The following is a 15,699-nucleotide window of genomic DNA, read 5'->3' as shown; positions in this document are numbered from 1 at the left end:
TCATGAGCTAAAAACACAAGGTTTTCCTTTTGGAACAAGAAATCTGTGCATGTTGTGTTTTATTAGGCTACAGAGTGTGGTAACTCTCGATTACAAGTCATCATGAAGATTCAAACTTCGCAGGGAGTTTGATTGACAGGCGATCTGACCAATCATAATCCGCCATCCGCCATTTTTGTCCGACAAAGTGGTCAGGAGAGTTAGTAGATTAACGTTGGACGTTTTGAACTTGAATTACGGAGTGTACTGACGTCTTTCTGCGGTTAAAACAACATTCCTTCTTATGTTCATTTACTGTATGTTTATTTGATGCTATAAATTAAGGAAGTGATGATCGGTTCACGAGCAGCTTTAAAGGAGAACTCCGGTCAATTTTAACATTGAGCTCATTTTTTTATACATTTGGAGTGCTGTCAGTACAGAGAACAACGACAAAAATCGGTGTTGCCTACACCGTGTTATCCTCGTTTTAAAATTTGCACCCTGTTGACTTCAATGGGGCAAGTTTTAAACCTGCTTTTAGCCTCTTAACATCCTTGATGTGTCATTACAAGTGCACAGCTAATGTGAGTGATTCCTTCTGAGTGAACGCGGGTTAATCTGACTGCAGTAGATGTGAAAGAAATATATAAAAAATGATGTTTATTCAGCCAGCGCACATACCTGTATTTACATCCTGTTTTCGGTCGAAGTCCACAGTAGTCGATTGTCGAGTTCACGCGCATAGGTTTAGTACCTATGATCACGCGCGTGAACTCGACAATCGACTAAGAGGCTAAAAGCAGGTTTAAAACTTGCCCCATTGAAGTCAACAGGGTGCAAATTTTAAAAAGAGGATAACAAGTGTGGGCAACACCGATTTTTGTCGTTGTTCTCTGTACTGACAGCACTCCAAATGTACAAAAAAATTAGCTCAATGTTAAAATTGACCGGAGTTCTCCTTTAAATGCGCCTCTCACCCGAACCACTGTTTGTGCCTGTCACGTGACCCGGAGTTACTGTTAAAAAAACAAAGATGACCTGGAAAACGCATCCCGATTCTGAATGGTGTATTTTTTTCTTAAAATCTAACACTGTTTAGGCTAGATTTGAAAAGCAGACGACAAGACATGCCAACATGGCTGGGAGTGTCAGACCAACTGCAACCAGCAATTAAACACTTAGAGGATTACAATAGGCAGATTTATTCAGAAGTTATCAACATTTTTGGAAAAAAAAAAAACTTTTGACCAGAAGGTGGCACTGTCTTGAAATCTTTTGAATATCCTTTGAATTACAAAATAGGCTACAATGAAATAGCTTGGCCGTGACTAACGTCTCAGTAGTCCAAGCTAGTGCAAGTTTACCTTAAGATAACATGCAGTGAGGTTGGCTTGATATAGCCTATGATTATATTATTATTATTATTATCATCATTATCAATATTATTATTGGTATTATTATTATTATTTCCCAAAGACTGGGAAAAATAGGGATGAAAAAAAAAAAAATCTGTCAATGACTTGCTGACATGCACGGAAACCAGCCATGTATTGGGCATTTGGTTGGCCATCATTGGTCCCACCACCTGTTTTATTAAATGTTGTCCTCTGCAGAGCCCTTTTCCTTTTAGCAAGGCTGGCAAAGTCCTGCCACTTCTTCCTGACCTCCTTCCCTGATATTTTAATGCCCCTAGTTGCAGTCAGTTTTCTAGCAAAATCCTCCCAGATTTTTTGTTTTTGTTTATTTGTATGACTTCCCTTAAACCTGCTGAAAATAATGTTTGTATAGCTCCACCTCCTCTAAAATTACCTTAATCTCCTCTTTAAAAAAAAGAAAAAAAAAGAAGGTATTTTCTTTGTTTTTTGTTTTGTTTTTTTTGGTTCAGCCATTTTGCTGGTGTCTCCACTCGTAGGTTTGTGCTTTTATAGATTATTGGCCTCGTGGAAAATGCACATCATCAGGTGAAAACAGTTAGGTTAAACATTTAAAATTGCAAGCGTGTGCTGCAATTACAAGCCATTCTACAAGGTGACATTTCAGCACTTGACAAACGGACAGCGACTCTTAAGTAGCACTTAAAGCACAGCTGCGAACGATCGTGCTAAGTGCATTTTTGTGAAACGCACGTGAAATGAACACGAACGTTCGTAAAGTCGCTCGCAGAAAATCCTCGTAAGTGCTAAGATCCATCGTTATCTGGAAACGCAGCCCAGCACGAGTAAGAGGATGCGCAATATATCGAAAGACATGGAGTGGGTCAGACATGATTTCAGCATCCCTCCACTCACTCTCGGCTTGTTCTTCCACAGCCAGGAATACGGGGGGCGTTCTTTGGGTTCGGGCCGAATACCGAGCCCGGAGCCCACTCCTCGGACAGCACGCCAATTATGCATTTATTCTATCTGACTTATTTGTAAGTGTGAAATCTCAATTCTCCAGCGGCAGTCATCTTTGTTGTAAACGAATTCAACCCAAGCGCTCTTTGGTGACGTGGATGATTACGTTACTGTTGATCATCTGTCCATCATCGTATAAAGCCCGCCCTGACAATTTGATTGGTCCAAACAGCTCTGGTTCGAGCATAATTGCTCCACAACGGATCCAGACCGAACTTCCCAACCTAAACATGTTGTGGGCGGGGCTAAGTTCAGCTGGCATCCAGGCTATACCATCACTTTAAAAATAGAAAAATAATACTATAGTACTTTGTAACGTAGTTACTTGAGTAGTTTTTAACCAAACTGCTTATTTACTCTTACATGAGTCATATTATTTTTCAGTACTTCTACTTGTACTTAAGTAAATTATTACTTAAGTAGCAGTACTTTTACTTAAGTACAATTTTGTTGTACTCTTTCCACCACTTTGCTGGCAATATTAACTGCTATTCCTTACATAAGCTTTGCCTTGCAAAATCATTTAAATCTTTTGTCCCAATTTCATGTTTTCATGTTTATCATTAACCCAGTCTAAGCTGGATTTACAATGTTCTCCTTTAAAAGTCAACTATGCTTTGTTTTGATTAAACCTCTCTTTATGTAATCCAGTGTTATTCTGTGCATCGGCTTTGAGAATAACTGCGATTAAATGTTAGACATGGGGGGTCTTAAGTTTTATCAACTGTATAGGCTGAGTTTGCAGATGTAACTCGGCATGCCAATCTCAGTGGCCATTGTCCATTGGCTCGTTTTGTTACCCCTTCTGGTGATTGGGCTCCCAGGCGAGATCCCATGACATCAGTCCGACATAACGTCGAATTTGACTGACTTAAAGGGAACTCAACAAATTCTTTGTTGTACTATGGCAATTGCGTGGGTGTCCTTGAAAATACATTACCCTGGGAGAACGGTCCCAGCAGAGACCTGCAGCAGAAAGTGAAAAACAACACTGTTTTATAGGCCCTTTGAGAGCTTAATGCCTGCAGAATGAGTCACTATACATCACATAAAATGTGCAGACAAATGTGGCAAATTGCCAGAAATGTCTGCACTGCAAAAAATCTCTTTTTTTTAAAAAATAATAAAGCACTGTTTTTTTTGTTTTTTGTTTTTTACCCTGTCCAAATTCATACTTCCGCTTAATGTGGGAAATTTGAGGATTTTGATTGCGATGCAGTTGTTAAATCAATAAATCAAGCTCCTTTCACAATTCAGACCTGAGACATTTTGCTACTTCTCTTATAAACCATTCAACAACACTGATGTAAAAGGTAAAAAAAAAAAAAATAATTTAATTTGATGGTAATACATTTCTGAATTTATATAAATACCTAGCCTGGGTTTCCCCATGTTGCCTTGCGTGCAGCGCGATTTTATTCACGCTGCTAGGCAGCCTGGACACCATGGACGAGATTTTCCCCTCAAAAAGGGAACCAATCACAGAACGGGGAGGGAGCAGCAAGACGATGACGACGTCTATGCGACACACCGAAGCAGTTTGTTTATATCTATTGATCCAACATGGCAGCAGACGCGAAGTTACCTTTCGATGCAGCCTTAGATAGTGTTCTAAGTAGTTTAGTCGCTGAACGCCATCGTGTACACATAAATCTCTGACCCATCGTCTTCTTCCTCGTCGAATTTCTTTCGCACTACATACGTCATCTGGTATAATTGAAACGATTGGCTATGAGCTACGTACAAGCGCATTTAATAGACATTCGTAGCGCCCAATAAACTGCTCTGGGCATTCGTAAACCACGCCTCAAATACGAGAAAATGAACATGTGGTTCCCAGACCACGTCTCAATGAGACGAGGTCTGACGTTAGCCAGGCTAATAAATACCCTGAATGCTGTTCTTTTAAATTTTGTTAATCAAAGAATCATGGAAAATCACTATCACAGTTTCCAAAGCTAAACTAGATCAATAGATCTATATAAATATATATAAATAAATAATTCACACCAAACTTTTGGTTAAGGTAACACAACCTTTTTTTTTTGCTTCTTAACATATTTTTTTAACACACACACACACACACACACACACACACACACACACACACACACACACACACACACACACACACACACACACACACACACACACACACACACACACACACACACACACACACACACACACACACACAGAACAAACAAAGATTTATTTTAAACAATTCATTGTTGTTATTATATATATATATATTCATAAGATATTACATTTCTTAAATATTTCGTTATAATTAATTGGAAATAAACTCAGGTCTTGACATACATTTATTGAGCTAAACTAAAAAATAATAATTGCAACTAAAGAAATGCCTTCATTATTACTATTCAAGGTTTCTAATTGACATTTGACTTCTAATGGTGATATTAACTTATGTTTGATATTTAATGGGGAGTTTGAAGGAGACACTTGGTTTCTGTTCACACAGGGCACGTCCTTGCGCTTGACTGCGTCTTTTTAATTGTTGGCCTGTGCTATAGATGTATAAATTTGACTGTTGCGACTGCAAGCTTCCCTTTACTTGTACATATTTCTGAATGCACACAAACCCAGCAGTTTCTTTGACCCATTGGTTTAGAAATAAACAAACTTGCTTGATCATCCTAGTGTGTACATAACGCTTTACTTTAAATGTGCCATATGGGCTATGTTGCTAGACCTACTTTATGCAGTTCAGTCGAAATGTGAGTCAGGAGTCTTTTTACACAACAATCTTTATATTCATCTTCATCTTCGACTCTTCTCGTCCACAGGTGACCACCCTGGTAAACACCAGTAACAAAGGCCCATCCAGTAAGAAAAAGGGCCGCTCTAAGAAGGCTCATGTGCTGGCTGTGTCCGTGGAGCAGGCGACCCAGAACTTTTTAGAAAAGGGCGAGCAGATTGCTAAGGACAGCCAGGACCTAAAGGAGGAGCTTATCGCAGCTGTAGAGGACGTCCGCAAGCAAGGTGAGCAGCCTGTTATCACACTGAGGAACTGTCCCCAACAAAATCAAACTAAAAATTATGCCTTTAGAATGTTTTGCCTATGTTCCCATTACGTTATGAAAATGTTATTTCTAGCGCTGTCAAACAATTGTTTAAAAAAAAAAATCTAATTAATTACACAATGTGGTGATTTATTTAATCTAATTAATCACAAATTAATTGCACATCAAATTTGACTGAGAATTACCCCCAAAAGATCATTTAAAGTCTAGGGCTGGACCCGAATATTAGAATATTCGAATATTCGTTCGGTGGGTTGGTATTCGTTTGAAAATTTGACATTCGAATATTCTTTTTTTTATTTTTTTTTCACACCTGGGATCCCCCGCGAAACGGTTCTCATTCGCACTTGAATAAGGCTGGCGACACACTAGCTGCTTGGCGTGTCCGTTTTTATTTCGGCTCCCATGTTAACAGGTTGGAGTTTGCACACTGTGTGCCTACGTGAGGCACGCGCCTCAGGCGCGGCTCGAGCCACGCGGAAAACGCGTGCATGCTAGAAATAGAACCGACGCCAGTGTTCCAGCAACGGGAGTCTTCTCTGGCAAGAGCGCAGAACAGCGGAGTTTGTATGGACCGAAGTGCATGCCTGAGCTTGTGTTTTGGGTTAAGCTGCGTTGCTTTGACATTGTGGAAAATAGAATAATAGAAACAAAATGTATTAAGCTTTTTACCCGTTATTATCAATCTAAATTAATCTCGTTTTTAATTTAACTTAATTTCGTTTTTCTTTATTTAAATTTCGTTTTTCATTTAAATTTCGTTTTTTCTTTATTTAAACTTTGTTTACTTTATTTAAATTTCGTTTTTCTTTATTTAAATCTACCCTTTACTGTGTCAGTAATTTGTTAGTCAGAAAAATATTAGACTACCTTAAAAGTATTGCTTAAGTTAACAGACCTGTGTGTGTGCGTTTTATATCACTAGTGCAGTGTCCGTTCTCGTAGCATAAGCCCTGTCCGCGTGAGGTGCGCCGCTTCCCGCTCGCGCTGTTCTAGTAGTTTACTAAAAGTTTATTAATTCTGAATGTGTCGCGTCTCGCGTGCCCATCTATATTGCACCAAATGCGACACTGCACTCCATTGTGAAGTCGATTGGATGAACGGTTCTCGAAATAATAAAAATGCAAACGGTCAGACAGACACATAGAGAATACTGCCTTTATTAGAGAGAAGAATATGTTCAGCACCCTCTCTCCGAAGCTTCGAATATTCGATGTTCATTACTACCGAAGCTCAAAAAATGGTATTCGGACCAGCCCTATTAAAGTCATTATTGTGTTAAATGAGGAAAGCATCAAATAGACATTTGATTGCAAGCATAATTTATTGCTAGTAAATTCTAAATTATACGATGACAGAATTTTCATTTTTGAGTGACCTGTACCTTTGATGGTTTTTTTATTAATATGGAAATATGAAAGATATATATATTTTTTAATGAAATGATACTCTAAAGTAAATGTCTCAGTAAAGTAAGTCATTGAGTCAATCATTCATTCATTCATTCATTTGATTTGTTTCAACGGCTGATTCATTCAGGAATTAAGCAAATGGCTCACTTGATGAATTTGGCCATTGAATCATTGGTTCACCCGATTGGTTCGCTCAAAACGCAGATTCATTTAGAAACAAAGCACCGCTGCGTGTTGCTCGGAGATGCACAACAATTCTGCTCTGGCTCTACAGGTAATATTTTTGTTGGCAAAATTGAGCAAAAGCAGACAATAGCCTACTTTGTGTAAAATATAACACATTATTAACTTCTCATTTATTGAACGGTTGTATAAAATCAATATCACATTTGCGCTCATGCTATCCGGGACAAAAACAGAACTTGTGTGATATTGCGCTCGTTACTTGTGTGATATTGTATATCATGATATAAATATGAGCCAAAAACTCATACAGGGACATTTTTGCCCTGATATCTTGAATTTTAGGAGTATTCTAACTACTTTCTATAGGCTCCATCACACAGTGAGTTGTTGCCCTGCATCATATTTGTCACTAAGCAACTATATAAAATGTATCATTATTCTCTGCATTACCTTCTTTGATTTTTAGCGGGAATGAAAGCGAGGCTGTGAGGGATAGACACACATCTCTTCAGAGGGATGTGCTGTTATTTAATGTGTTTTTGGATTGTTCTGCTGACGAAACACTGCAAAACACTCTTTTTTTTTGCCTATGTGTGGCAGTTTGCAGACAGCTAAGGTATAGCTTTTTTTCTCCTCCATCACCTATAAGTCCTGCCTATTATTTACATCCCCTATCTGGCAGCACATTACACACACTCTCTCTCTCTTACAAAGTTTTCTCTCCCTCCTTTTTTCTTTTATGATTGTTCCCATACACACTGAGTCCCTTTCCAAACCTTGCATACTCATTGGTCTGGACTGAAGTTACTGTTTGCTCAGCCAAATTACCTCTATGAAAATGACAAACAGTTATTGATGGTGTTTCACAGAACATTCATCATCCCATAAACACAGCCGAAGAGCAATTATGAGGTTGTGGAGAAGAGAAAAAAGGCAATTTTAAACTCCAAAAGCTGAAATGTATTATCAATCATCTGTTTTCTCTTTTTTGTGGTTTGTTTTAAGGACTGTATGATGAGGTAATGAATGATTAATTTGTTTAGTTAAAATTTTGCTAATTTCGCTAAAATAATATTAATGGGTTTTGTGGTGATTATTTGTCTATATTCAGGACTTTAAAGGGTCATGAAACCCTAAACCACATTTTCTGAGATTTTAACAGAGGTATGTGTGTTGAACACCACTGAAGACAATGTTAGCATCTGTTAGATTTAATAGTAGGGGGGAAATGGTTACATTTTAGTTTTTTTCCGCTATTTTCATCTTCCGGGTTTAAAATCTTCATCGTGTCCACGTCACAGGCTGTGATGTGGCAGAGCACTATAGTACTTTGATGACTCATCGGTGTCTCATTATTATTCATATACTGAGTTTTCTTATCCAATGAGAAGACACTTGCTCTTAATTATTCATTACACCACGTGTGGAACTTTCCAATGACAGACATGTCAAACTGTGATATCGCGTAGTAGATGAGAGAGCAATGATGGGACACGCGTTTGTTTTCGTGGTGCAAAAGTTCCAGTGCATCTTTCCCCGCGATGCTGCCAGGGCTAGACTCCGGCTGTGGGCGGTTGGTTGGCCACATCTAAACTATGTGTGTGTAGCAACCATTCAACTGGAGAATGGTGGACTTAGGCCTTGTACACCAATGCAGGTTGTGTCTAGTGATGCGGTCCCGAGGACTTTTCTATCGCTTCAGAGGTGTGTGTGTGTGTGTGTCTAAAATGTAACCCTGACCGTTTTACTTAAATAATCTTACTTAAGATTTACTTAAATAATTGCCTTTTGTTAAATAATCACTCGTTATTAAAATTTAGATATTTCGATAATACCTCAAGTGAATGGAACGTATGCTTAATTTGTGAAAATGTCTATGTCACTGTCCATCTTTATTATGTGGGTTCAGGGGGCATGTAGATCTAGGCTATGTACAGAATGTTTTTTTTTAAGCGGAAAATGTATTATTTTCAAATATAACGTTATGCATGTATAGTGTGTATAGAAACAATTTATGTTTTAAATGCAATTATGATTTCTGTAGGCTAATATATGTAGCAGGGCATTCAGTTACTTTAAAGGACAAAAATAAGGTGTCCGTGTATTTCATTAGACTTTAACTTTACCAGCAATAAAAAAAAAAAAATCTAGCATTTCCTCACATGTTACCACTGATTTTTAGTGCCAGTCGATATACATGGGCCACTGGCGATGACAGTTTCCCCCATAGACAGTATATAAGGTTATATATTTCAATAAGAAATATATAACAATAAGAAATTATTGAGAAGCAAATCAGCATATTAGAATGATTTCTGAGGAATCATGTGACACTGAAGACTGAAGTAATGAAGCAAAAAAATTCAGCTTTGCCATCACAGGAATAAATTATATTTTATAAATTCATACATTTTTTTGATCAAATAAATGATCCTTTGTGAGCATAAAAAAGTTCTTTCAAAAAAATAAATAAAAAAATCTTATCAACCCCAAACTTTTTAATGGTAGTGTATATTTTTACACAAGACCAGAGTCACAGAGTTTGTAATAGTCATTTGTGGTGAAAATGTACAACCGTTCTCAGATCTGCAGTGAATGGACTGCTGCACTGACAGATGGCGACTGAGCCAAGCCTGGCTGCAGGAGCTGAATGAAGTGTGTTAAAACACTCTGTGTGGACCATTAGCAAGCCGACCTTTAGCTGGGATGAGGTTAATAAACACAGGTTGGGCATAATGGTCCAAGTGACTTACCGCTCCCAAGGCTGACCGTCTGTTAGCCAACTCTGTGTGAAACAGGGGTCAAAGGACAAAGAAAATACTCAAAAAGAGACCAGAAGCCGTTCTTTTTCGATCTAATTGTCGCTTGTGTCCCATCCCACAGTTATTGATTTATTCACTCACTGACAATGAAAAATGACTTTGTGAAACTTTCAACCAAAAGATAATTAAGCTACTAATCAATTATATAAGACTTAACAAGTAGACACTGGATAAAAAGTCAATGCAGAAGATCCATTGAAAAATTAAAGAGACTTCAGTGGTTTTTCAACAAGGTTTCAGTAATGAGAGCTGAGGGTCATCTCAGGGATCAATATGCTATCCAGCTAATGCTAGCCGAAATGCTCTGTACCAAGGTTTGTAATACCTGGATAAATCCGTTACCATCTCAATAGCAGGTTTTTTTCAGGGCCTCCCTGTAAGCATGCAACTTCTCATTTCTAGACCTGTGCCATAAATGCAATGGAACCTATCAGCAGCAGCTAACTAAATTATGCTAACCAGCCAAACCTTAACCTATTGGTGGCAGGTAGTATTAGGTGGAGGGACTATAAATATTTATATCCGATTTCTGTTTTAATGATTCATTTAGAGGTACATTTATTTCCTACAAAGTCAGATTGATTCCACATGCTCCCAAGTGTTCCTCCTCCTAAATTCTTCAAAGAAATGATTTCATTTAATTCCAAATTTATCTGGGGCGGCAAACGACCTAGTCCTATCTTAAAGTTTTACTGTCACACTTTCCAGATTACTGCCATGTGTATCTTGGAGGAGTATTTCATCTGACCGAGTTCGCCCTAATCGTTTTTAAGACCTATCCTTTACTGGTATAGGCTCAAGATCCGAAATTCGGAAGCACTCAACTATAAAAGCTTGGTTTAACGCTGTAGCAAATTAGCTCCAAAGAGAATTATGAATAATTAATCATAACTCGTTATAATTAATTATAAATATTTGGATCAGTTAATCAAATTATCTTTGTATAGCCTAGCTGAATAAATATTACCATCAGTTAATCTGTTCGTCCAGCGAACACTAGTATTGATCGTCTATCAACTCTTCAGAAAGGATATTTTCCGGACCGAATTAAATAATTTAATGGACATTTTATGGTCATACGCCTTCTACAGATGATGTATATTTATAAAAATACATTTTAACATAGTGATTGCTATCAGGATGTGAGGAGACTTTCAACCAGTATAAAAAAATAAAAATAAAAATAAATAAATAACTGTAGAGAATCACCTATTGCACATTTAATGATATGCTAAAGCCTGCATGTAGTTTGTGACATAAGAAACACCAGCGATTTCAAATCGCGTTTTTGAGACTGTCTTTTTTCTTTCACTGCAGGTTTAAGGAGAAAAAACTCAACAATGGTGTTGACACATGCATTTGCACATGGTTTGTCTTAAAGCATATAAAAAAACAATACATAGACATATAAACAACATTAAACAATGTTTTTACATCAGCATAGATTAATTCACTGCCCTCGATACGATACGTTCCTGGTTCGTAAAAAAAGAATAAATGATTTCTGACAAAGTGGGGTAAAAGACAATATTGCACAAATAATGATTTTTTGCAAACGGATTGGATGAAAATTAAAGAGTAGTATGTCTGTCCTATTGACTTGGTTCAATTGTGCCGTAGAGGTTAAAAAACAGCTACAATGGAAATAATATTATAACCTCCTGCGGTAATCCATGAAGGAAGAGTTGCCACAAAAATACACAGAGCCAGAGGACAGTGCTGACATTTCAGCAGCAAGACACTGTTAAGAATAGCTGGCATTCTGTCGTTTCAGTTCAGTGCGCGAGAAGAACAGCAGAATTTGCACATACGGTAAAGTACAGCCTTATTTATGGCGTGCATGCAAGTGTTCACCCATACAGAGCCAGTACGGGGTTAAAAACAAATATTCCCGTTCTCTCTTTCCCTAGACTCTGTGAAGTCAGTTTGCCACAAGCTTTCATCTCTGTATATCATTCTCAGATTCAATGACATTTGCTAATGTCTCAGCCAGGCTTTTTGTAAGCTTCCATTAATCAACTCTGTCCCACCTGCGGCTCCTGTTCGGATGGAAGGTGGGAGGTCCACTTACTGTAGGGTCATTAATAGATTCTGTCAATGAACCTGAGACAAATTGCTCATTTCGACTTTAGCTAGCATGCCACAGTACCGTACTGACGTAGTCTGAATCATTTAGGCACAAAAAAAAAAAAAAAAAATGTGTACACATAAATAAATGAAAATGCTACTTTTGATAAATGGAGTGCTAAATAAATGTTCAGAAAGTGCATGGTCATCTAATACTGTCAATCAAAATGCAAGGGTATTAAACAGCTGCTTACATCACTGTTATGACAACCTACAAATGGCTTTCTTTATTTTGGTTTTAATATTCTCGGCATATTGATCTCTTCTATTGTGTTTTGGAATGTTTATTAAAAGTTCCAAATGCATTTCATGGACAATATAGTTTGACACAATAATGGCACATTGTGTTCCAGACACCAGCAATCTTCTGCATCGGTTTTATTTTTTTTTTTTTATTTTTTTTTTTTTCTGAAGTGTGCTGTTTCACTAATGAACACTCTTGGCAATATTGCCTGTGCTCGCAGTTTATTTCACTGGTAAACAGATGCACAGCTATTAATAAACCATTGACATGTCCAGGCAGCTTTTTTTGGTTCAGAGTTAAAATTCCTAGATATGCACAAGGGATTTGCTTTGCGGTATAACATTAAACATATGTTGTTTTGTGTCTATGTGCAGGTGAGACGATGCACGTGGCCTCCTCAGAGTTCGCGGATGACCCCTGCTCCTCTGTGAAGCGTGGGACCATGGTCCGTGCCGCCCGCGCCCTCCTGTCTGCTGTCACTCGCCTTCTCATCCTGGCTGACATGGCTGATGTCATGAGGCTCCTGGCTCACCTCAAGATCGTATGTTCTCTTGTCGTTTATCTCTCACTCTCATTTCTGTCCCCCACAGTTGCAGTTAATTTGTGAAATTAATCACTATTTATTTATCATTAATACTTTGTGTTTATAATAACTTTTTTGTTTGTTTTGTTTTGTTTTGTTTTGTTTTGTTTTGTTTTGTTTTGTTTTTTGTTTTGTTTTATTTGTTGTTTGCTTTTTTCTTTGCTTTGCTTTTTGTTTTGTTTTATTTGTTGTTGTTTTTTTCTTTGCTTTGCTTTTTGTTTTGTTTTATTTGTTGTTTGCTTTTTTCTTTGCTTTGCTTTTTGTTCTTAGTTTAATTTTTTAGTTTTTTGTTTACCAGATCATACATCCCTACGCTCTACCCACCTTACACATTTTTGCACCTGAACATTTACACTTTTACACACATATGTATTAACCTACTTTTTTGTTGCCAGTGAGAGCTGTCTCCTGGAAAATTCATTGTAATTTTTTTTTTGTTCCTTTTTCGTTCTGACTGAGTTTTCAAAGCTCTGCATCGCTACGACTGGGCTTCACAGCTGGTCACTGTCCACTGGGTCAGAACAAGCCAGACCAGCCTCTCAATTGTTTTGATATCCAAGTACACACATCTGCCTTTATTTCAAGAGCACAGGAGTAATATTTATTGTAGAAAAAAAGAAACTCTCTATTTCCACTCTATTTGCATAGCACATATTGCCGAAGCAACGACCTCCTGGGCATAACTTTGCTACAGACAATTAAAATGCATAAATAACACTCTCAAATAGCACTTATCTTGCCTCTGGTCATCAAATGCATTTGTAATTTTAGTGTAGATAATTATATTTCAGAGTGGCTGATTTTAGACTTTTTGCTCGTATACCTTCATTTTCATACAGTTTTGCCCTTAATCCTATTTCTTCTAGTTGCATCGTTCTGTTTTCTTTCGATTTTTGTTCCCCACTGGCACGAAGGAAACAGACACAATTCTTCTCACTCTAAACCAATAATTTATAGAGTTTAGAGTGTTTTTTTTTTTTTTTTTACCCAGCGGCCTCTGTTATATAATCAGTAAACAAATTTGAGAACTAAGATCTGTCAAACTCAGTGGTTGCGAAAAATATGATTTTTATAGTGTAGGATATGACTGAGAAACTTTTAGATGTCCCTCAAGGGACAAAGCACCTCCTTGTTCTTCTGCTAGTCTCATTACGGAGAGTGAAAACTGTCAGAAATCACATTACATGTGTCCCAGGAGAACCAATAATAAGCACTAGAAAAGTTAACCGTGTGCTTTATGGAACTTTTATGCTACCATTCATTTTATGGATGATGTCTAAACAGCTGGATGTGTGTGTGTGTGTGTGCGTTGATGCGTGTGTTTCCAGGTGGAAGAAGCTCTAGAAGCTGTCAAGAACGCCACCAACGAGCAGGACTTGGCCAATCGCTTTAAGGAGTTTGGGAAAGAGATGGTCAAACTTAACTATGTTGCTGCTCGCAGACAGCAGGTATTTATTAAATATCACTTGTGTTTTGAATTTAAGAATATCATGAATTTTATGTAGTGTATATATATAAAAAAAATGTATAACAAAAGGCTATTATAATGATTTGGTTTAATTTTAAGAAGTTTTACTTCTATCCATTCTATCACAACTATCGTTGTATGCATGAAGGGTCTATGAATAATTGCGTTTTGTACTATTATAGGATGGATGGATGCCTAACAGTTAAATTTGAAAATGTATTTATCTTCAAACTTTACTCATTTCATTTGCTGCTTTACAGTAGCTTTCGATAGCTAGCGTGTGTGTGCATTTGTGTATGTGTGTTGCAGGAGCTGAAGGACCCTCAGTGCAGGGATGAGATGGCGGCAGCTCGAGGAGCTCTTAAGAAGAACGCCACCATGCTCTACACTGCCTCCCAGGCCTTCCTGCGCCACCCCGACGTGGCTGCTACACGTGCCAACCGTGACTACGTCTTCAAACAGGTCCAAGAGGCCATCGGTGGCATCTCCAGCGCTGCCCAGGCCTCCTCGCCCACTGACGAGAAGCACGGTCACGCTGGCATCGGCGAGCTGGCAGCCGCTCTCAATGAGTTTGACGTGAGTACACCAAGGGGTCAAGCTGCCTATTTAGTATGCAGTCACACAAACTGTAACATTATGTATTTTTTTGCATTGTTTTTCTATATTTCAAGCTATCACATTTTGCAGATTAATGTGTCAACTTATAAGTAAGCTTTTTTATAAATCTTTGTAGTCCCCATAAGGTGCTTGCCGCTTTGTTCGATCAGTTTGACGTCAATATTTAGGGCTAAGGTGTGTAATTTCCACACCACTAATAGCACCGGCATTGCTTATCTTCCATTGTTTACTCAAACAGGAAGTCCTGGACCAAACTCATGACACTGGCACAAAACGAAACAGAACAAAACAAAAGCAAATATGGCAAATATAACATTCTAACCACCAGAATCTGCAACATTTTTGAAAGTAACCGTATTGTACCAACTATGTTGTGTAAAATAACAAAAGCAATGGGCCCCTCATTTTCTTTCTTTCTTAATTTTTTTCTTTAAAACAAGAAGTCAAGATGATTCTAATATTGACGTTAATGGGAAACCATCACAGAAGTTTTAAATTCCTGTGAGAGACTACTTGGAATATAAGGTTAGGCTGCCATCTAGTGGTTAAGAAGGATGTTTAAGGTGATCATAAACACTACTGTTCACAAATGTTAAAATGAATGTAGTACATTTTCTAATGTAGTGCAGGTTGTATTGTGACTATATAAAGTTTGGAATATGATCTTCACCAAGACTTTTGTCAAAATGATGTCTGCTTAAATAGTGATTGGCATAAGGTTCAATGCATTTCAGGGGTATACTTGACACACTAAATGGTCAAAAGTGTGTGGATAAATGGTACCAAATTGGTTTGAAATGATGTACACTCAAAT

At 37.8% G+C, this 15,699-nt stretch overlaps 1 protein-coding gene across 1 annotated transcript in view; it reads left to right on the top strand.

Annotated features, from left to right (window-relative positions):
• The window catches only part of ctnna2 (catenin (cadherin-associated protein), alpha 2), a 505,838-nt gene that overhangs the window by 75,776 nt on the left and 414,363 nt on the right, over positions 1–15,699 (top strand). The window contains exons 3-6 of the mRNA XM_084395004.1: positions 5,189–5,384; positions 12,591–12,757; positions 14,128–14,247; positions 14,577–14,843. Of these exons, the coding sequence (XP_084251130.1) occupies positions 5,189–5,384; positions 12,591–12,757; positions 14,128–14,247; positions 14,577–14,843 (750 nt within the window). The remainder of the gene's footprint in view (positions 1–5,188; positions 5,385–12,590; positions 12,758–14,127; positions 14,248–14,576; positions 14,844–15,699) is intronic.

This window comes from Rutilus rutilus, assembly GCF_951802725.1.
Source record: "Rutilus rutilus genome assembly, chromosome: 2".
In the NCBI taxonomy this organism is placed as follows: domain Eukaryota; kingdom Metazoa; phylum Chordata; class Actinopteri; order Cypriniformes; family Leuciscidae; genus Rutilus; species Rutilus rutilus.
Note: the sequence above shows the minus strand (reverse complement) of the source record. Positions and strands in the feature narration are given on the sequence as shown.